The sequence below is a fragment of the Emys orbicularis genome, chromosome 4, assembly GCF_028017835.1.
Source record: "Emys orbicularis isolate rEmyOrb1 chromosome 4, rEmyOrb1.hap1, whole genome shotgun sequence".
Lineage (NCBI taxonomy): Eukaryota > Metazoa > Chordata > Testudines > Emydidae > Emys > Emys orbicularis.
Window position 1 is genome coordinate 21,169,853 of NC_088686.1, and position 23,181 is coordinate 21,193,033.

General features: G+C 38.0%; 1 protein-coding gene across 1 annotated transcript in view; it reads right to left on the reverse strand.

The window, feature by feature from the left end:
* Positions 1–15,276: 15,276 nt before the first annotated feature.
* The window catches only part of KLC1 (kinesin light chain 1), a 78,771-nt gene continuing 70,866 nt past the window's right edge, over positions 15,277–23,181 (reverse strand). The window contains exons 14-16 of the mRNA XM_065403899.1: positions 22,743–22,873; positions 16,780–16,846; positions 15,277–15,342 (exon numbers count right to left, since the gene is read on the reverse strand). Of these exons, the coding sequence (XP_065259971.1) occupies positions 15,277–15,342; positions 16,780–16,846; positions 22,743–22,873 (264 nt within the window). The remainder of the gene's footprint in view (positions 15,343–16,779; positions 16,847–22,742; positions 22,874–23,181) is intronic.

Below are 23,181 nucleotides of genomic sequence, written 5' to 3' on the forward strand. Positions count from 1 at the left end.
CTGGGCTAGATGGACCTTTGGTCTGACCCAGTACGGCCTTTCTTATGTTCTTATGTTAAGTTAGTTTGCCTAAGGCAAACTGGAAAGAATTCATTTTAGGTTCTACTCCTGCCTTGTTTCTTTCAGCAAAGCTGTCCTGCAGTATTAGTTTAACTTTTAACGAAGTTGTATTTTACTATATCTCTTTTAAAATAAAGCTGCCATAAGTAGTGTACAGGAATGCTTGATTTAACCACTTACTGAATACTACGGGCATGGAGTTGAAGCTGGAAAATACAGATGTTGCATGCTACTGTTGGCTAGAAGAGAGGTAGGTAGAGCATAGAGAGTGAAGGTACATTTGTTTTTTAAGCTTCCACAAAAAGAAAGGTTACATTTAGTTAGCATGGCTCTTTTGTTGCTCATTTACAATACTTCTATCTCCCTGACTAGTGACTCCAAAGGGAGCTGTTGTGCAGCGCTTAATAGCAACACTGTCAATTTGATCATCTTTTAAATTAAGTCCTCTGCTAGAACACTCTAAATGGCATGTCCCAATACTTTTAATTCCATTAATTTCCCATTCCCTGCTGAAAGCAGTGCCAAAACTAACTCGGGCCTTCTCATTATGTGCAAACTCTTGCTTCTTCACTTCCAGTTCTTCTTGTGAACACATGCAACATTAACAAAACAGTGAAATGACAATAGCAGTATTCTCAGTCATGCACAAAGGGATCATAAAATCATTAGTGCTGGCCACCTGAGAATTCCCCCATTATTCCAGATTCATAGATTCCCAGGCCAGAAGAGAACATTGTCATCATCTAGTCTGTCCTCCTATATAAACACAGGCTTTGAAACTTCCCCAACATAATTCTTCGAGCATATCTTTTAGAAAAACATCTGATCTTGATTTAAAAATGGTCAGTGATGGAGAATCCACCATGACCCTTGGTAAATTGTTCCAATGATTAATTACTCTCTCACCATTAAAAATGTACAACTTCTTTTCAGTCTGAATTTGTCTAGCTTCAACTTCCAGCCATTAGAGCATGTTCTAACTTTCTTTGCTACACTGAAGAGTCCATTATTAATGGTTTGTTCCCCATGTACATACGTCTATACTGTAATCAAGTCACCCTTAAATTTCTTTTTGTTAAGCTAAATAGATTGAGCTCCTTAAGTCTGTTATTGTAAGGCATGTTTTCTAATCCTTTAATCATTCTTGTGGCTCTTCTCTGAATCCTCCAATTCATCAACATCCTTCTTGAATTGTGGACACCAGAACTGGATGCAGTACTCCAGCACTAATTGCACTAGTGCCAAATGCAGAGTTAAAATAACCTCTCTACTGCTACTTGAGATTCCCTTTCTATGCATCCAAGGATCGCATTAGCCCTTTTGGTCACAGCGTTACACTGGGAGTTCATGTTCAGCTGATTATCCACCACTACCCTTAAATCTTTTTCAGAGTCACTGTTTCCCAGGATACAGTTTCCCAAGCTGTAAGTAACCTTTGTCCCGCTTGTCCTCGTCCGTCCCTCCACAAACACAAGTCGATGCCAGATCATTCTGTTTTGTTGTGAGCACATTCTTTCCATTTCTGGCCAAAGAGTTTTGTCATGAGATCAGCCCAGTGTGTTTTCCATCTGCCCAGCAATCACTTCTGGTTTCTGGGGATCTAGTCATTGATGCGGGTTGTCTACCTATTGTCTTGCCTGTGGACTACCTGACCTGCCCATCTCCACTTTGCATCATACATCGCCTGTACTACATCGGTCACCTCTGTACGCCTTCTGATCTCATTTGGTATATGATCATGGAGCGATAGCACATTTGCCTTTCCATTGCTCTCTGGGTGACAGCGAATTTTTCTTCCTCCACTTTTGTTGTTGACCAGCTTTCCGCTCCATATATCATTGCTGGCAGAACAGTGGAGTTAAACAGTTCTTTTCTTTTTTTCCATGGGCAGTTCATCATTATTTTGTTGAAACTTGCCCACCCTGCCTTTCTCCTCCTACTGCATTCCCCTTCGAGTGAGTTGTCTCTGTTCAGCTGCAGACCCAGATAAATATATTTATCGACCTCCTTGATTACTTTCCCATTTACAGTGATGATTCCTGCTGCACAATGCTCATTCCGTATCCTCTTCATCTTCGACGTGTTCACTTCCAACCTGATATCATGCAAAAGTATTTGCAGTTGCTGCAATTTGTTCTCCAGTTCTGCATCCTTTGCCAATATTACACAATTGTCAGCAAAGAGAAGATGTGTTAACTGTTCTTCATCAATTCTGATTCCTTCTTCCCAGTTCAATTTCTTGAACAGTGACTCCAGTGCTGCTGCAAACAGCTTTGATGAGATTGTGTTGCCTTATCTGATTCCTCTACATATAGTAGTAATGTAGGGGACGTTGAATAATGTTCTCTGTTGAACAATTGCGGTTAATTTCTTCTAGCAATACCTTTTGGGTCAATTCCAGTTTCGTTGAGCAGAGCGTTAATCTCCACTGAGTTAAATGCCTTTTTGTTGTCAACAAATGCAATACAGAATGGTACTTCGTATTCCTTGCATTTTTCCATGAGCTGCCGAACTGAGTGGATGTGGTCAATTGTCGAATACCCTGAGCAGAAACCAGCTTGTTCTCTGCTTTCATACATTTTAAGATCCTTCTTAATCCGATTGAGTATGACACTGGTGAAGACCTTATACACTTGAGAGCAGTGTGATCAAACAGTAGTTGCTCAATTCTTCTGGGTTGCGTTTCTTCATCAACCTGTAAATATGGCCTCCATTCTTTGTTCCTACATGTATACATTTAAATTTAGCTACATTACAATGCATATTGTTTCCTTGAACATAATTTACCAAGCAATCCAGATCACTCTGGATCAGTGGCCTGTCCTTTTCATTATTTACTACTCCGCCAATTTTTGTGTCATGTGCAAACTTTATCAGTGATGATTTTATGTTTTCTTCCAGATCATTGATAAAAATGTTAAATAAGCTAGGGCCAACAACAGATCCCTGCAGGACCCCTGTAGAAACATACCTGTTTCATGATGATTTCCTGTTTACAATTAAATTTTGAGACCTGTCTGTTAGTAAGCTTTTAATCCATTTAATGTGTGCCATGTTAATTTTATATCTTTGTAATATTTTAGTCAAAATATTGTGCGGGTATCAAGTCAAAAGCCTTATGGAAGTCTATTACATCAACAGTACAGTAGAACCTCAGAGTTGCAAACACTTTGGGAATGGAGGTTGTTCATAACTCTGAAATGTTCGTAACTCTGAACAAAATATTATGGTTCTTTCAAAAGTTTACAACCGAACATTTACTTAATACAGCTTTGAAACTTTACTATGCAGAAGAATGCTTTTAACCATCTTAATTTAAATGAAACAAGCACAGAAACAGCTCCCTTACCTTGTCAATTTTTTTAAAACTTTCCCTTGGTTTTTTTTTTTTTTTTTAGTAGTGTATGTTTACCACTGTACTGTATTTGCAATTTTTTTTTTTGACTCTGCTGCTGCCTGATTGTGAAATTCCTGTTCCAAATGAGGTGTGCAGTTGACTGGTCTGTTCATAACTCTGAGGTTCTACTATATTATCTTTATCAATCCAACTTGTGATCTTATACAAAAATATATCAAGTTAGTTTGACAGGCTCTATTTTCAAGAAGCCCATGTTGATTGGCATTAATTACATTACCCTCCTTTAATTCTTAATAAAGAATTTAATTCTTTGATCCTAGGCAAGATAATGGAACAACTGATGCAATGTCAGACTGAAAGGCCTATAATAAAAAGGGTAAATGGGGTGACACAGGTAAAGTACTGGCTCAATATGAGCTTTCTTCCACTCTTCTGGAACTTCCCCAGTGCTCCAAGACATTGAAAATGAACATTAATGATCTAGTGAGTTTCTTAGCCAGCTCTCTTAATACTCTTGGATGCAAGTTATCTGGACTTGCTGATTTAAAAATGTCTAACAGTAGCTGCTGTTGCTCTTTCTGTTCTGCTAATATTTCATGAGGAATGTTAGTTAACATGACTACATCTGTTTTCCCCAAAAATACAGAACAGTAATATTTATGCCTTTTCTGTATTAGTAAGAATAATTCTATCATTTCCATCTAGTAATGGACCAATAGTGTTGTCCTTAACTCTGCTAGCCATAGATTTCTCCTTATGTCCTTTTGCTTCCTATTAACGTTCCCTTTTTCCTTCCATTTGTTTGTTTATTAATCTATATGGCTATATTTATATACCCTTCACTTCCCCTCTAAACCGGGCTGGTTATGGCTGCCTTCCTCAATTTTTGGGACGACTTAGGTAAAAATCTGTAAAGTGTTCTTAACCGATTCCCAGTTATAACTCACATTTTTCTGAGTTAGTTCTTCTTCACAACTTATCGGGCTAATAATTATTTTCAGCTTTGTGAAATGGGCCATTTTAAAGCACCAAATATATCAGTGGCCTGGACTTCATACTGTTTGCACATTATAAATGTGATCAACTCATCAGTACTTATACTTAAGCCAGGCCTGCACAACATACGGCCCGCAGGCCGCACAGTGCAGCCCGTGGGGGGGGGGGGGTGAGTAGGTGGGCTCACTGTGCAGCCCGCATGGGGTGAGTAGGCAAGCTAACGGCCGGCTGGCTGGCAGGGTGGTGAAGGGGCCAGTGTCAGGCTGGACTCTGGAGAGTGAGGGTGAGCCAGTGGCAGGAGGTGGGGGCAGCAGCAGAAGGTAAGAGGCCAGGCAAGTGAGCTGGCGGTGGGGGAGGGGGAGGAGGGCAGGTGGGGGGCTGAGGAGGTGAGTGGGGGGGGCAGGTGAGCCGGCGGTGGGGGGGCAAGTGGGAGAGGGAAATGGCAGAGTGCCCCTGACGGTCCCAAATGTTCAAGTAACTGCCCCAGGGTGGTAAAGAAAACTGGGTCATTAAGGCTTGACAGCCTCTGGGAGGAATCACTGCTGCTCCCAGGCCGAGACAGGCTGCTGTGTTTGGATCAGAGGTTCATGTGGCTGTCATCACTGCAGGAACTGCTTCTATGGAAAAGCCATGTTAGGAGGACCCTTAAATGTATATTTAACTTCTTTCTATCTTGCAGTCAGAAGAAGCTGGCCCCATAAGCACACACCCAGCTCTCTGGACTCAATCCCACCACACTTTGGGACCCTGTGCAGCTGAGTCTGTCCCCAGCAGTGCAAAGGCAAAGTGAGGACAGGATCAAATCACATGTCCATCCCCACGTTAGAGAAGAGAGAACTATGACATACTGCACATAAATCCAAACCACTTTGTTAGCTGAAGAGTTAAGCTGTAAATTTTAGAGGAGCCCAGTTAGCCCATCAACAAATCTCACTTACAAATACTCAACAGCGTCCCTAAAAACCCAAAGGCAGGACAGTCTAGAAATGAACAGTTCAGGGATCCAACCCCGCAGCCATATCATTCTTCCCTGTTCCTCACCATCCCCCTGGCCCTGCCCCCAAGAATCCTAGCCACATCCCCGCCGAAACAGCTGTGGGCCAAAAAGGAAGGTTGGGGAGGGGGTGATACTTTATTAAGATTTTTTTCAATTAAAGCAAACAATTGTATGTATGGGGAAGAGCTGGGGATCACAGAGACCTGTGTCATGTTTATAACATTGACTCTGTACATTATTTAAACTGCCCTTCTGCTGAGCCCTGGCTCTGTGGCAAGGGCTGCTCTGCAGAGGAAGAGGTGGGGCCCTGGAATGTTTCAGTGGGGAAGGAGGGTTTGTTTCTGTGGGGCAGGTGGCACTGGGGGGGGAGGTTGTGTTTCAAGATCATTTTCTTCCAAGTTATCACTGACTCAAAAACAGGGAATACCATTTTTCACCATGCTGCTTCCCCCCCTCTTTTGCCCAAGCAGTCATTCAAAAATAGATTACTATTAATTTTAATATTTCAATCATGGGCATCATCCCACCAGGTTTCAGTAATACCAATTAGATCATATTTATTCTCATAAATGCACAATTCCAATCCCTCCTCTGTTACTCTGGCTCCCAGAATGTCTTCTCTTCATGCGTTTTGGTTCCTTGATTTTTGTTCTCACCAGCTCTAGTTTGTACTGACTGCTTAGATCTGCCCTGTTTTGTTATTAATTTATTACCCTCCTCTAGCCAGCCTGTCCCTGAGAATATAAACAGGGCCATAGTGGGTCAGACCAATGGTCCAGCTAGTCCAATATCATATATTTTTGAAGATCCAAATACAGTAACTCATCACTTAACATTTTAGTTATGTTCCTGAAAAATGCAACTTTAAGCAAAATGATGTTAAGCAAATCCAATTTCCCCATAAGAATTAATGTAAATAGGGGGAATTAGGTTCCTGGGGAAAAAAAAATTTGCCAGACAAAAGGCATTATATAAGTTTTAAACAATTTTAAACAAACAATTTAATACTACAGTCATCATTGCTGAGTATGAAGCTTAGTTGAGATGGTGGAGTCAGAGTGGAAGAGGGTAGATTGTCTGGCTGCTCCTCTTGCTGAACTTTCTGAACTCAAAAAAACACATCTAGAGAGAGTTGTTTTGCTTTCCCTTTTTTTTTTTCTTGGTAAATTTCTTTATAGCAAGTCATTAGATAACCAACTCCCCTAATCACTTTGGAGCTGCGTTCCTTGTCGGGATTGTCATCAGTTTCAATAATTTGGAAAGCTTCAGAAAGATGTTTCGCAGTCAAATTTGGATGGGTTGGTTCACTTCTTGGCCCTCTTCTTCCATTGCTCTTGTCACCTCTAGTTGCATCAGATCTTCATTGGTTAGCTCTTCTCCGTATGATTGCAGAAGTTGTGTAACGTTGACTTCTTCCACCTCATCAAAACCTGCTTTCTTGGCCAAGCCGAGGATATCTTTATTCATAGCGGGGACAACATCTTTAAATCCTTTTAAGTCATTGACACATTCAGCCCACAACTTCCCCCACACACTATTCATGCATGCCTGAGTAACTTCAGCCCAGGACTCACCAATGTTATTGATGCACTTCAGGATGTTGTAGTCACACCAAAATCACTGAATCGTAGGTTTGCCTTCCCCCCTCGGTGCCTCTGATGAGCTGGTCGAAAGAACGGTGTAAGTAATGTGCCTTAAATGCAGCGATGGCTCCTTGGTCCATGGGTTGGATGAGTGATGTGGTGTTAGGTGGCAGAAAGGCAACTTGGACGTTTTCACACAGGTTGTCCAGGTTGATTGGATGAGCTGGTGCATTATCAGTAAGCAATAAAATCTTGAAATCAAGATTTTCCTTGGCACAGTATTCCTTCCATGCAGGGACAGCATAGAGAGTCAGCCATTCTGAAAAAAATAGCTCCAGTTATCTGTGCCACCTTATTGGATCTCCAAATGACCGGAAGGTGTTCCTTTGAAAATTCCTTGAGAGCGTGTGGTGTTTCAGATTGGTACACTGTCAGTGGTTTCATCTTCATGTCTCTGGCAGCATTACCACCTAGAAGCAAGGTTAGACTGTCTTTAGCTGCTTTAAATCCAGGCGCTGTCTTCTCCACTCTGGAAATGTAAGTCTGCTCAGGCATCCTCTTCCAATACAGGCCCATTTCATCGACATTGAAGACTTGTTTAGGGGAATAGCCATCTTCCTCAATTATTTTCTTGAGATATTCGGGGAATTTTTTAACTGCTACAGTATCAGCACTAACCGCCTCACCAGACATCTTGTTGTTATGCAGGTGGAAGCACCTCTTGAACCGATCAAACCATCCCTGACTTGCTGTGAAAGTCTCTGTCTGTGATCCTTAACCTTGGTCTCTCTTCAAATTGTCATACAAACTTTTTGCCTTAGCTTGCATCACTAGCAAACTTAGAGGTATGTTCCGCTGGTTTTGGGTCCTCTATACACAGTGAGAGAAGATGCTCCATGTTTTCCAGCAAACTACTTCTTGATTGACTTATTGTAGTAGCACTAAGCAGTGCTACACACCGAGCACAAGCCCTGATCTTGTCGGCATTATTCCAAATTGTTCTCACAGTGGTCGGAGTAAGACCTAGAGCGATGCCAATGTCTACTGCATGCTCGCCTGCATCAAAACACTTTAAAATGTCTAATTTAGTACCTAAACTAATGGTTTTCTTGCTGCTAGTGGTACTGTTACTGCTAGGCACTCTACTATCACTTGCTGTACGTTTTTGACTCCAGCTGGGTGTTTTGATGCTGGGTGATGCTTCTTTGGACGTGTATGCATGTGCTACTCTTTACTCCCTTCATCCTGGAGTGGCTATGGTCATGCAGCATCGAGCAACTATTGCAAGGGAAAGAATTTGGAAAACCCATGTCATTCTCCATGGAAATCTGCTCCCCTACTGGAAGCCCTGTGGGTTTAGGCTAGGACTAGTTAGGGAGGTTCTTACTTTCACAGGAGCTCTGCTGGAGGTCCAAAGACCTCTCTTCCAGGGTGCCCTGGAAAACTGGCCCTGCTGTATCTCCCCTAGTAACCATGCACTCAGCACCCGGGCAGCACTGCAGCCAATGTAGTAAGAGGAGGAAAATAACATTTGCTGCAGAGCTGTGCCCCTCTCTGCTGTGTGCATGCAAGGGCAGAGAGATGCAACTGGCATAAAAGTGAATGGCAAAGCTCCCGTGGATTTCACAGACTTTCATGGGAGCAGGGCCGGGTTCTGTGCATCTCTACGCCGCTTCTCCCCCTTGCTACAGCAAAGCAGGTGCTGGAATGCTATTCCTGTAACTTGCTTTGGGTAGGCTGCCACCCCGTGTTCTTACCTCCCTCCAGCAAAGGGGGGAGAACAGATAAAACATTGTTTATTCTGTCGCAAGACAGCAAGGCAGGGCCTCTGCTGTGCATCACCTGCAGCTGCTTTGCAGGCAGCTGGTGGTCTCGCAAGCGCTTGGTGTAGCATCCTATTCCCAAGCAGGGCCGTTGGGCCATAAAGCAACAGTGAATCGCTTTGGGGAGGGGGGGGGAAGTGTGCACGTGCTATGTGTTTACAAACATACTGCACAGTACTATAGTTGGGAAGTGCCCCTGCCTTACCCCACACAGGCACTGCAGACGAGGCAGGCAAGGAGGCTGAAGGTGCCATTGTAGGCTAGGAGAAGCACCTTGTGCAGCAGCATGGCAGCTTCCCCTCTGTGCAAGCACAGGCACCAACTTTGCCAGGGGCCGGGGGCTCAATCTTTGGCCTGCCCTGTCCCCACCATTAACCCACCTCTTCCCCCCACACACACACCGCTCCACATCCTCGCTCCTCCCCCCAGCCTCCTGACTGCCCCAAGACAGCTGATTGCCATGGGCAGGGGGAAGGCGCTGATCTGCAGGGTCCACCGGTGGGGGTGGGGGGGAGTAGGAGAGCTGATATGGGGGCTGCCAACCCACCCTGATACAAGTTGTGCAATATTGTCTTATAAAGTCGCTGCTCTTCTGCAGAATCCTGCAAGCTATGAACAAAGCAGGCGGCCAAACAATGTTATAGAAGAGCATTGCTCAACTTTAAACCATCATGTTCTGTAATAGAGCAGGGACGTAACATTGAAACAACGTTAAGTGAGGACATTAAGTGGGGAGTTATGGTATGGTCCCGGATCTTGCAGGTTACAAGAGTTTATCATTTTCTTGAGCTCTCTGCACCCACAAAAAGAAAAAGTGACGAAAGTTTAAAACAAAAAAATACCTCGTGTTCACAGAGAAGCACTTATCATACAGTCAAAGTCAATGTTTAAGAGAATTTCTTTACTGTATTTTATTTCATCAGCTATAGCTGTATATAGGGGTCACGTAACTTAAAATTGCATTTATGAACTACACTTTAATTCAATACAAGTTAGGTGGTGTAAAACCCATGAAAAGCAGATCTGTATACAGTGCTACATAGTTAGTTATTTTGTTAAGTGTTCCTTACTTTCAGCAGATTATCAGCAATATAGGAACATACTGTAACTCTCCATTGTAAGTCATAGCTGTTCCAGTTGTTTTTTCTTTTATGTAATAAATGCACTTTATTTAGGAACTGTCCCTTATTATAGCTTTATTAATCTTTGGGTTTCACAATTTAAGTTTGCTTCTGTACAGGAAAAATACATGACTAAGGGCTTTTTACATGAAAGGTTTACATTCTAAGATGCATAAATACACTCAACTTTATTTTACATAGAACTATTGTAAGACTACATTTAAATATTTTAGTTTTGCACTTTGAAAATAAATGCCAAAAGACAGACATATTTTGTTAACAGCGTCAAATCAAACCATAGCTCTGTAACAGATACAAAGTAAAAGACATTCAGTGGTAACAGGATATGCTTCTGGAACCAGATTGCTGTTGAAAATTAGAATGGTAGGACAGTTATTCTGTGCACTGTAAAGACACTGGTGTATATAAGAAAAAGTGCATTTATGCTAGTGTTAAGTGTTAAGACAACACAATAGATCTAGTTAAAAAGCCTAACCTTTAACTTCATGACAAGTTCTGCATTTAAATCACAGTGAATTACTGATATTTGTTACAATTAAAGTTTTGTTTTATTTTGAAGCTTTTCAGTTCTTATCCTTCAAGAAAGAACACGGAATTCCTGTTTCTCCTTCAACAGTTGGAAATATACTGTACAGTATTTGAGAGCTAAGATCAACACAAGCACCCTCAAATCAGTCTTTGAAGGTTTTAAAACTAACTTTTGTAATCTAAATCCACAGATTTTTTTCAGATGGATTTAAAGGGAAAGGTGACATTACTGCCCTTAAAGGCTACATCTATACTTACCCGCTGGTTCGGCGGCAAGCAATCGAACTTCTGGGTTTGATTTATCGCGTCTTGTCTGGACGCGATAAATCGAACCCAGAAGTGCTCGCCGTCAACTCCGGTACTCCTGCTCGGCGAGAGGAGTACGCGGAGTCGACGGGGGAGCCTGCCTGCCGCGTCTGGACCGCGGTAAGTTCGAACTAAGGTACGTCGACTTCAGCTACGTTATTCACGTAGCTGAAGTTGCGTATCTTAGTTCGAATTGGGGGGTTAGTGTAGACCAGCCCAAAGATAGAGCCCTGCAAATCTGCTTATATCTATGGACCAGATGCAGATACAAATTTTGTATCTGAGCAGGGCTCTACTTAAAAGATGCACCTGACCTCCATTTTCCTTCCCATCCCAACAGAACCAAAGTCTATGATTCTATGATTATCAGGGTTGGAAGGGACCTCAGGAGGTCATCTAGTCCAACCCCCTGCTCAAAGCAGGACCAATCCCCAGACAGATTTTTGCCCCAGATCCCTAATACCCTTAGTGATTTTATAGAATCTGAGCTGTGCATTCTTAATTTGTTAATTTTGTTACACCAGCCTCCAAGTTACATAGGAAAATACTTTTTATAATTTTAAAAAACTTCATAGAGCTTTAAGTTGGAGACAGTGTCTGATGAATACATCGAGATGCTGAAGATTCCTCATTATTATTTTACCAATTTTTAGTATTCTTTTTATATCGAATTGTATGTAGTTCTTAGTCTACTTTGGTTTTGTCAATGTATAACTAATCTGCCATACTTTTACAGTCCTAGGCATCTTCAGTGCTTCAAAATGCAAATGGAGTGTTAACCACTGTATTTTAGCTATTATCTTTTAAATTATTCTATTTCAAAGCAACCATAACAATTGTATTACAGGGATATAAAGAGTTTTGCCACTCTATCACATAAACCTTCATTTTCTCACCAAGAATGTATATTTTAGGGCTACTGAACTCAGGGTGATGAATGTGTGGGTAACTTTTCATTTAGCTCTATTTTTTAAAAAATAAAAAACACTACTCACCTCTTCCACTCAAAGTACTGAGACTATAAATTATTTGAAACAAATGTAAACTTTCACAACTTCCCCTCACAAATTAACCATTTACTTTTTAAAGAGAGAATATTTATACCAATGCATTTACAAAAATACATCATCAAAATGCAAAGTCTGTACTATAAAACTAAACTTTACACGTTCATGCTTTCCTTCCAATATTTATTCTTTTGATATAGGCAGACACTTTGATTACTAAAATGCAATACATACACTTAGCAGCTTTCAGACAAAGTAAGTGACCTGGTTGACAAAAACTAAATTGTACACTTGAACCTATCAAATACTGTAAACATACATTAGATGAAGCACTGCATGCACACCCCATTTTAACGATACATACACAACACAACCATAGCTGGTTTTCTCTCTTGTTTTCTAAGTCAATGGAATCCTTTAACTGTACAGATTAACCACTGATAGATACTTCAAGCTTAAACCTTTCTGAATTACTACCACTCATCCTTAAAAAAAATACAAAACCATTAAAATAAATGTCTAAATTAGTTCATCCATAGTTTGTTTTAAATACCTTGCTACCACTAGGGACATTGTTTACAAACAGTAAACTGCTAGTTCAGTCACCCATCTAGAAAGGGAGCTTATGAATCACTGCTAAATTTTACCATGATATTTAATTAGATCTTCGATCAAAAACAAATAGTGACAGTACTGCTAGCAACTGGTGCACAACTGACAGAGTCTAGCAAAAAAATTAAAATGGAAGTGTCACATTAACTATGATTTAAAAGTAAACTCAGAAGTCCACTTAAAAACAAATAGATGCATACACTGGCAAAGTAATTTTTTGGATCATTTAAACGAAAGGAAGATTGATGCTAAAATCCACAGAAAAATTACACAGATTTTGCAACTTGGGAAAAGAGTGGTTTTGTTTGGGAAGATGGTGTGGGATAGAGAAGAAGGTCAACATTTTAATCTTATCATTCCTTTAAATAATATATAAAGCACGTAAGTCACATTTGTAAGCACAGTACTAATAGTACCACCTACAATATTTTATTGAGCTATAATGAGATTTCACCACTACCAGAGTCTGACATACTCTAGTCTTGAATTTAAGACCATTTAATAAAATTTATAGTTAAGCAGGTCTGAATTAAGTTTTAAATATTTAAACAGATTTCTATTTACACAACAAGTTCCAGTTCTCTGAGAGGCTGCAAAAACATTATCTTTCAAATTTGAATTAAAGGCTTAGAAACAAGTTCTTAGATTGCACCAAATATCTAATCTCAAAGTCACCTTTGGGTCAGAATAGCTACTTTTCTACAAAGTCAGACCTTTATAGGTGCTTTTCACATTGGTGAAAGTCACCTTGGATGTAAAGGGCTTGTAAAAAGTCCTCTGGGCCACTATTACTGTGATAGCTCCTCCCATACCAGCAAAGGCTGAGTTGTAGGGCAGGCCTCTGCACTAGAAATCCTTCAGTTATTGCAAAAGGGACAGCTGACACAAAGCAGCTGTGGTAGCCCTGTGGCCTGCCCACCAGTTAGCAATGGATACCATCTTCTTACCCCCCCAGCAACTGCTGTTTAGTTCCGGGGCAAAGCTAGTTTACTTCAAGCTTTGTGCAGGGAACTATGAATTCACCAACAAACGTATATGTAATGTTTTACTAAAATAATGTAAAAGCTCTAAAAAAAATTCAAATTTAAGTCCACATTATGACTACATCTATAAAATAGCTGAGCAAACAATTTGTTCACAAGTTCATCACTGAATTGCACTAGTATGGATTAAAACCACTACACATTAGCAGCATCTTGTCTCAATTTCTGGACTGTTTTTATGGCAAGTACACCATATATACAATTTTCTTCTTTATGGAGATGCTAATGAAGTACCTCATAGTAAACGTAAGTGCATTACACATATAACTTGTTGCATCAGTCATTAAAATAAGCTTTAAAACCAGATGCCAGTTGGTCAAGGAGTTATAACAGTATTAGGTCTAGTGAGTTCTTCACAGCCTGATCAAATACCAAAACTTATTTTTTTTCCTTCCTCTATTTTACCTCAATGTGTGTTAGTCTCATCTTGGATTAGTATTCCAGCTTGTCCCAAAGTTATCTTTTTGTTCTGTATATTTCAATTACTTCCCTATATTCACAAACACATGCACATTTTTACTTTCTCCTTCCACTTGCATGTAAATAACAGTTTTCACTTGTCTACAAAATTCTGTGTGTGGTGTTTTAAAAATCACATATTTTACAGAAAAAAACAAACTGAAAATGTTAGTGTTCACAAGATACTTAAACATTACATACTTAGTCCCAGCAGCAGGCCTGAATACAGACAGCATATCTATTAATTGTATCTAGATTAAAAAAGGATGGCTGATCAAAAATGTGCCCTATCTGCCAAATAAGGGCATCTAGTGCTTCTGATGGGGCCCTAAATGTATTAAACTTCAGTAGAGAGTTTCACAAGTAGGTCCTCTGCACAGCAGCTATTCCACAGTATAACAGCCTAGCATGCAATCACCTGCTTCATTTGCTCCTGTTGCCATCAACTAATATGGAGAGAGGCAAGAGTTGGAACAAGCATGAAGAAACAATGCAGTAGTTTTAGCCTAAAGAGAACTAAGGGATAAGAATTCCAGTGGAAAGGCAGGAAAAGTGTCAGCAACCTGAGGCACAATATTCTACTGCTCTGGGACAGTTGCATCCCACAGCTTCAATATGCATCTACTGTACAAAATACAGGCCAAAATCTTTGCCATTTCCCCCCGATCAAAATGAACTGTACGATCACCACTGATTACTGGGCCTTAAGACCTACATCAATAAATAAGGTATGAAATTTCATAGTTACAGGTATTGCTATGCATGCCACCTATAGTTGCATTACAAAATTTATTATTTAGATCTACTGGTTAAGGAATCCAATATTTAAGCTCTACTTTTCAGGCAAGATATCTGAAATTGTGATTCTCAGTCATGTAAGGTAAAGTCGCACCAGTACAGTATACCCCATTCTGAATTTATACAGTAATGCACATAACCGATACTTGTCTCATTCAAGCACTGTATATATTTTCTGCTACATATTTAATCTCTTTTCAAATATCAATATAGAGAACCCTTTATACTCCTTTGCATTTTGGTATGTTTTATATGTATTTCTATTTTTTCAGTTTTCAGCTGCTGTGATATTCAGATCTGTTAACAGAAATCAACATAAGTAGCATGAATGACAACAGTGCAATGAGCAATATATATCTATATAGTTTCTCTTCAGAAGAAAATATCCACTAATACTATGTTTAAAAATGTCACTACTATTTTAGAAAAGTAAAAACAGCAGTCCATTGCAAAAGAGTCTACAAATTAGATGTTCCTATAGAGAGTGATAAGGAACCAAAGCTTTGAGAGTCTCAGTGCTTCTTTATTCACAAAGGAATTATAGCTAGTTTCTGTCCAAGAACTTCAGTGTGCCAAATCAGTGTGACTGGCACTCAGAGCCCTTGAGTCTGTCAGACAATTATTTCGTTCCTGTATAAAAAAAATGAAAAAAAAAATTATTAAAACACTTGAGCAACCTGGATGCCTGCATAAAAAGAATGATAAAAAAATTAAAAACTAAAACAAACACTTGAACAATTGGTGTACTTTAGGAAACTAGTATTGCTTATCTACTTAAGTTTGAGAGCTTATGTAAGATTTTTTTTCACATCCTGATAACTATCTTTACTTCAACCACAGATGTAGTAATATCTGAGCACTTCCCTTGCATTCCTAACAGATATTTATTACAGAAGGGGCTGACTGCCTAGGGATATTGGCAAGTGTCTCTCTACTTGGCAAACCAGGGGAAATATTTGTAAAATTTGTAAACACATTGTTAACTTTACACGTTTCACATGTGGTAAGCACAGCTCGTTGAGAAAGCACAAATTATGGAATGTACAGGAAACCAGTTATAAAGATATACACTCCCAGGCCAAGACAGTCCGATTCTGAAAGCCCTGGCCATTTTTTGTATTACTGTTGCAAAGTGCTTTGGTTTACCTTGGTGGATTTTTTTTGGTCAAAGTTCACATAAATTAATGAAGGAACATCTTTGCATAAATTTCAGAGAACTAAAAAATTGCAGTAGACTCTTTAGGGATAATACTAAGGAGATACCTTTATGCCACACAACAGTGAAAGAGATCCATGCAGCGTGTGCTTTTGTTATAAGCTTTGGGGCAAATAAAGGTGAAGATTCTACAGAATACAGTATGCTGGCATTGACGCAATTAATATTCCCCCCAAAGTTAGTCACAGCTGCTGTTAGTAAAATGCGCAACGTTGTTTAGAACACAGAACATTACTAGCTTTCCTCGACAACATATGCAATGGTGACTTATTAGGTACAAACAGTTATGTGTAGTAGCGATCAGGTACACTGAATATAGTTAGGCAAAATATTTACAGTTTAGATTTTGGTAGAAGCAACACTTGATAGCAGATCAGATAAATTTAGTGCCTGCTCCTGTGAACCCTGAGCTCCCACTGAAGTCATTGGGATTTGAGAGCACACAACACCTAGTATGACCGGACCTTTTGAGAGAAGCTTCTTTCATCAAAAATACAGAATATCTGAGCTTTACAAGTATTTCTTGTAATATAAATTTAAAAAGGATGTAAGATTCCAAAAAACTTACTAGCCATTCCAATATTCTAATTCAGGCTTCAGTTCAGCATAATAGTTAAGCACCTGCTTAACTGACTGATATCAATGGGACTTAAGCAGGTGCTTAAAGTTAAGTATGTGTTTAAGTATTCTGCTGAATGCCAATGGACTTAAAGCACATGCTTAAAGTGTTTTGCTATACTGAGAGTCTTATTGAGTCCCAAGAGGTTTATTATTTTACTGTTTCTCAAGCTCTTCAGCCCAAACTCTGCTACTGGTATCTACTTGTGTAAGAATATTATAGGGCTTCTTACTTGAAAGTGATCTTCAGTAGCCTTGCCACCCATGTTAAGAACATTCAGAGAACTGGCACGCTTCATGCTGCAACCAGGATAGTGAACATGCAAGGATAAACCAATCAGAATAATTGAAAACTAAACTCTAAACACATAAGTATAATAATACTGAGGCAAACTTAAGGGAGTTTTAATATAACCTGTGAAACCTAATATGAAGTATGCTCTTTAAGAGAAATACTTTCTATAGTTACTTATATATATTTGCACATTTTCCTTCTCTCTTTTAATTCTAAGATATGTGTAAAAATAATTGCCAGCCCCATAGTATTTAAGCACATTACATGTTTTATGTTAATATCTTTAATGGTTCAAATTATTTGTTTCCAAAATGTGTCATCTTTCTGAATCAATACATTAATTTAACATATGCTCCACTTTAATGCTCATTTTAAAGTTATTTAGCTAATTAAAAAAAACAAACTATTCGGATATAGTTTAGGAAATGTTTGTGAAAAATATTAATACATATCAATAAATGTATCCAATAAGTTGTACTTAACTAGTAAAAGCTATGGAAAAACTTCCATTTACATAAATAAGGCAAAAATTAACAGGTTATCACAGACATTCCTTTTATAGTGGATTTTTTAAAAGCTTGCTAAGTCTATTTTGAAGTGAAGGACAATACAAGATTGTTGCTACTATTAACTTTTGTCATGCTTGTGGCCATAATGTGCTTCAGTCAGTGGTAGTCTTAAAATGGTCTTCTGAAAGCAATACACCACAAAGATAACACAATCAATTTAAGCCCTTGTTATTTTAGAAGGGCTATTGCTAATCAAGATAATAATATAAAATAGTTAATATAGAGTTATCAACTTCCGTATTCTTGAGGATAAGGATTAATAATTGCTTTCATCTTGATCTTTAATAAAGATTAATCAAACATCTACAACATTTAAGACTAAAATGTTTAAATGTGAGGTTATATACATTTTAAGTTAGAGTATTAAATAGTCCCCAATGTCAGAAGATTTTGCTGAAATGGTACAATATGGATGTTTGCTATTCCCCACCCTAAATACCTATATGTCCCTTAGAACATAGTGCTCTGTTGGTAGGAGATCACTGGATCTTTTATGGTTTGTCTGTTTCTAAAGGAGCACCTTAAATAACATTATTTTGTCACACTATTAACACCAAAGTTAGGCCCCAATCCTGCAGTGTGATCTGGAGAGGTGGCTCCCTGCACCCATGTGTAAAGGTCTCTGCACAGCTCACATTGCACACTAAGTAAGTCATTAGTCCCACTGAAATCAACAGTACTACTCAGACATAAAGGTAAGCATGTGCTTAAGTGCTCTGATAAATCTGAGCCCAAGTAATGTGTTATGTCTGGAATGCCGAAACTAAAATACAAAAAACCTATACAAATAAATGCAGGCAGCAGCTACACAATGTAAGCATACTACATTTTTAAAGCAATTAATTTTGAATGTTTCAGAGAGCAGAATGCACATAATTTAAAATATGACATAAGTGTTAGCAACAAAAAAGAAGCAATGAATCATGCATGGTTTATACCTCTCTGTTATTTATTTACATAAAATATACAGTTACGGTTACACATGAAAGTCAAAGTATGTTAATTTGTAAAAACACACATACAAAACATCACAAATTAAAATCTCTTTTCAAAAAGTAAGAGCATAAAGGTTTATTAAAAACAAAATCCAAACTCCAGGAAAACAAAACAAAAAAAATCCACAGGTACAAATCTACCCAAATATCTTGTATACTTTTGCTCAAGTGCTAATAATGAACTTAAAGAGATATCATGACTAAGTTTCAACTTTTAAAAAGTTATTAGCAGCCAATTTACTTTAGAAGTAAAATTAGATTTTCATCTACAGATGAAAATTAGTTTGGCAAATGCACTTGTAACTTTTTTCAAGTCAGAAACAGGACTAAAAATACTCAGAATACATGCATCATTTTTCTTTGTGTTATAATAAACAGATATTTTAAAAAAGCTTTGCTTTTATTTTTGCTGCGCCAACTTAGCTAACCTGTTCTATGGTCAAATTTTAAACATGGGAGATCAAAATCAGCAACCTATCAACAAAGCAAAATAAATGTAAAATTAAAGCTCTGAAATCAAATAAAAAGTAAATGTCCATGGTAAGTAGTTCACACCAAGTTTCAAGTACTGTATGCTTGTAACATCCAACTCTTACAGATCTCCTATCACCTTATCAAAAACATTTTACCTATAAATAATTTGCTGACAAGTGTTTTTTCCCTCCTTCCCTCAATTTTCTGTGAATAGAGCTTTGGAACTCATCTATTCTTGTTACTTATTACTCACTTGAAATCATAATCCTTGTTTGACAGCATGATCAATGACTATGACTGTAAGTGAGGACAAAGTAGCAGGAACTGGTGAACTACAAAGCAAAAACATAGCCTTCACAGAAAATAGAGAAGAGGCAGTGAAGGGAAGAGGTAGAGGTGGCAGTGAGAAGAAAAAACGATTTCTCATGGAAAATCTTGAACAACATTCTTTTTAGAAACAATTTTTCTGATAAGTCAGTAGATCTTTATATACACTAGCAATACTGTATTCAGTTATTTGCAACACCTTAAACACAAATGTGTGTTTATATAAAAATATATGCATCAAACTGTCACTTTTTAAAGTCAAATGGCAGTAAAAGAAAACAGAGCAGTTTTAACTAAGTGTAGCAAATTACTATGGAAAGCAATGTTACTACCGGAAATGAAGTTGAAATAACCTATTATGAATAAAGAAGTTATTGGAAAGTATTCTTGTGTAAACATATGTACATATTTTACTAAATCCTATCCTCAATTGCACTTTCATGATCTAGAAAGCCATGAAAGGATTAAAAAAATTAATTTTACAAACCAGATATTTAACTTCTTTCTGAAATAGCTAAGCAAATGAAAATTAAGATTTTTAAAAGGTTTTATAATCTACAAAAAAAGGGTTGTACAGACGCTCCCTGGATTATGCAAGACTCGATTTACGCAAATTCGCACTTACGGAAAAAGTTCCATAAACCAGAAATAGGATTTTCGAGTTGTGGAAATTTTTGCATAGCGTACGAGTATACGTTTCCGACTTACACAAAATTCGAGTTATGCAAGGCTTTCCGGAACGGAACGATTGCGTGAGTCGGGCGGCGTCTGTATAGGTATTCTCATCAACTTCCAAAAGAATTTGTACATTTACTAGTCAAAGGATTAATTTAAAAAAAAAAAAAAACCTTGCCAGTACTGCAAACTCATCCTAGGACCTCAAAATGAAACTTTTTTCTGGCACTACATGATCACCAGCAATGAAAGATTTTGAAATCAGAACTATTTGTGGAATATGTACATAACAGATAAGCTAATGAAGAATTTTACCTTCAAATATCAGACAGGCTTTCAAAGAACACAGGACACTTTATGAACACTGGAAACCAAAAATGATGTTGGCACTTTAGCATCTGTTCTACACTAACTTTATCATTAGTATAAATACCAAACACATTTAGGTGGCATAGGGTCAAAAATATGGTTCATATTGATGTGGATAGATTACTTTTACTTACATGCAGCACATATACAGAGGATGTTTACAGCAGATTGCAATGCCAAATAAATTAAGTGTGAATATTCAAAATATGGTAGAAAAACCCCCTTTAGCTATTATTTATAATTTATAAAAAAATAAGTTGTCCATATATTTCCCTATTAACAACTGCAGGAGACCAGGAATAGCAACCTGGTTCTATAAAATGTTGAAAAAACTTTTAAACCTTCCAAAAATATTGGGGGTAAAGGAAATAGTTATTAGGTATAAATTATAGTTTATAAAAACAATGGTAAACCTGAGCAATATAGGGAGTTGATAAAGAATTGTATGCAAATGATAGAAACATTTATAATTTTTTTAAACTATGGATGTTGGAAGAATAAGACTCATTCTGGGCTTGCATTTGCACTGTTTTGCTAAACCATCTTGCAGTTTTGTATTTCTTCCATTATACCGTTGTGTGTGGGTTTGTTTTTTTTAAATTTCAGTCTCCCACTCTACCTTAATTGAAAAAATACCCTTTCATTGACAGCTTACAGTGAGGTAAGTAATCAAAAAATGACAAATAGCAACAGAAATTATTTATATAGTATCATGGGTGTGCATGAAGCTTTACAAGCAGATAAAGAGTGCGGCAGATCTCCAATGGAGCGATGACAATTTACACCAGTTAATGATATGCCCCCCATGTCCCTGTCCCTGCCCCAGACATCACACAGAAATTTAAATTACTACATAAATATTTGTTATTCCAGCAAATGAAGACAACCCAAATTCTCTTATTTAGAATTTTTAAAAAGAAGCTCAATAAAGCAATGCTGTTCTAACAGTTGTATCTGGAAACCAAATTAGTTTGTTTTCCAAAGTGAAAAAAGTATTCAAGGCTAAACCTGATATGCTGCTAGAACTGGAGGGCTATTAAGGAAAAAGGTAACACTTATGCTTAATTCTGTGATGAATGTTTGCATAGTGCAACAGGTAAACAGAACAACATATCGTTTTGTACATCAGCAGGAATTATGAATACACTTAAAGCCATGAAAATACACAGTGCCCCCATCCCCCTTCAATTCAGTGGAAGTTTTGCCACTGACTTCAGGGGTGTGAGAATTTAATACATAACATAGCTAATAGCAGGTGGTAAAATTCTTGATTCACTGAATTTACAGTACATATAATTTAATAGTTAAGAGTTTTTTCGACACTAGTTTCTGCCCTTTGAAATTTGGATGTTTCAGTAGTTAACCCTTCTTCGGGCTTGTTTACACTTGAAACGCTGCAACTGCGCCACTGTAGCATATCAATGTAGATACTACCTCAGGCTTAAGCTGACTGGAGGGGTTCTCCCATAGCATAGGTGACCCATTCCTCAAGAGGCAGTAGCAAGGTTGATAGAAAAATTCTTCCATCGACCTAGTGCAGTCTACACCAGGATTTAGGTCAGCTTAACCATGCTGCTCAGAGCTGTGAATTTTTCTCATCCTTGAGCCACATAGCTGAGTTGACCTAACTTTTTAGTGTACACCAGGCCTTAGTTTCTAAGTGAAGCATGACTAAAAATGATTGTTTATGCTGACTTCCAGTAAACCTTTTCCCTCAACACTAAGGATTGAGAGGTAACATTTTGTTCGCTTTCTTTAACAGTAGCTTTCCACTTCTATACCCTTGATAAAGAGCAAGTTTAAATGTTAGTAGAAAATTAATACATACAATATGTGAAACACATTCTGTTTATATAGAACCAGATTCTTAGATTTAAAAAGTTTGATGTCAAATTGTGTTAACACTGAAGTTTATTTTTAATAAATTAAATGTTCATAATGCTATGCTAGTCGTGAGTTCTACTAAAGCAAAAAATAAAAAACAAAAAACCCAAAACCAAACAACCCCTGCCCCCCCCCCCTCCCCCACACACACACCTTTTCCCAATACAGTACTTAAGAATAAAGTATGGGCAACTTAATTTATTCTCTGGGAAAAGAGAATTTTAGCAATTTAATAAAGTGCACCAATAATACTCTGACTATATAAACATGTTTTAAATAAAGCTTTTTCTTAGAGCTGCCATCATGCTAAGCATCCCCCTTTAAGAAGTTGCAAGTTCTGTTAAACAACAACAACAGAGCAATAAATACTAAAAACAAATAAATTTTTCCACTGTTAATATTAGGGAACTATCCGCATAGAGTTAAATTATTCCCTATATCACTTTTCAGTAAGGAATACAATATGTTTAAGACCTTTATGAACTACAATTCTACATGCAGTAAAGATAGATAATAACCACAAGAGGAAAGGCTTCCTTGATCAGTGCTAGGCTACAAAATGGGCACAAACTGGGAGCACACCAGCTCATCTAAGAATAAATAATTACCCAGGATTCTTTGGTTCACTGTCTCGTGAACTTCCTCCCTTCAGCTTTCTAACCAGCTTCTCACTGCTGCGTCTAATTGAAGCACGGAGCTTGCTAAAGGAACCACTGCGTTTTAAAGATCCAGTGCCATCCTGAAAAAAATTTGAACAAATGTGAAACTGCAACAGCTTTTGCCCCTTCCCTACAGCTGAATTAACAACAACATGTATAGTCAAAATACTTATGTTCTATTACTGTTAGGTAATAGTGCCAAATTATATAAATATTTTTAAATGCCATATAAATTTTATTTTATCAAGAAGATTACTGTCAGCATTCAGACTTATCAGTGCCTACTTATCACAAGGATTTCAGAAATATGAAAATCTGTTCAATTTATGGTTAACTATGATTTATAACAGTTAAAAATAATCTCAAAGCATACATGATTCACAAATGC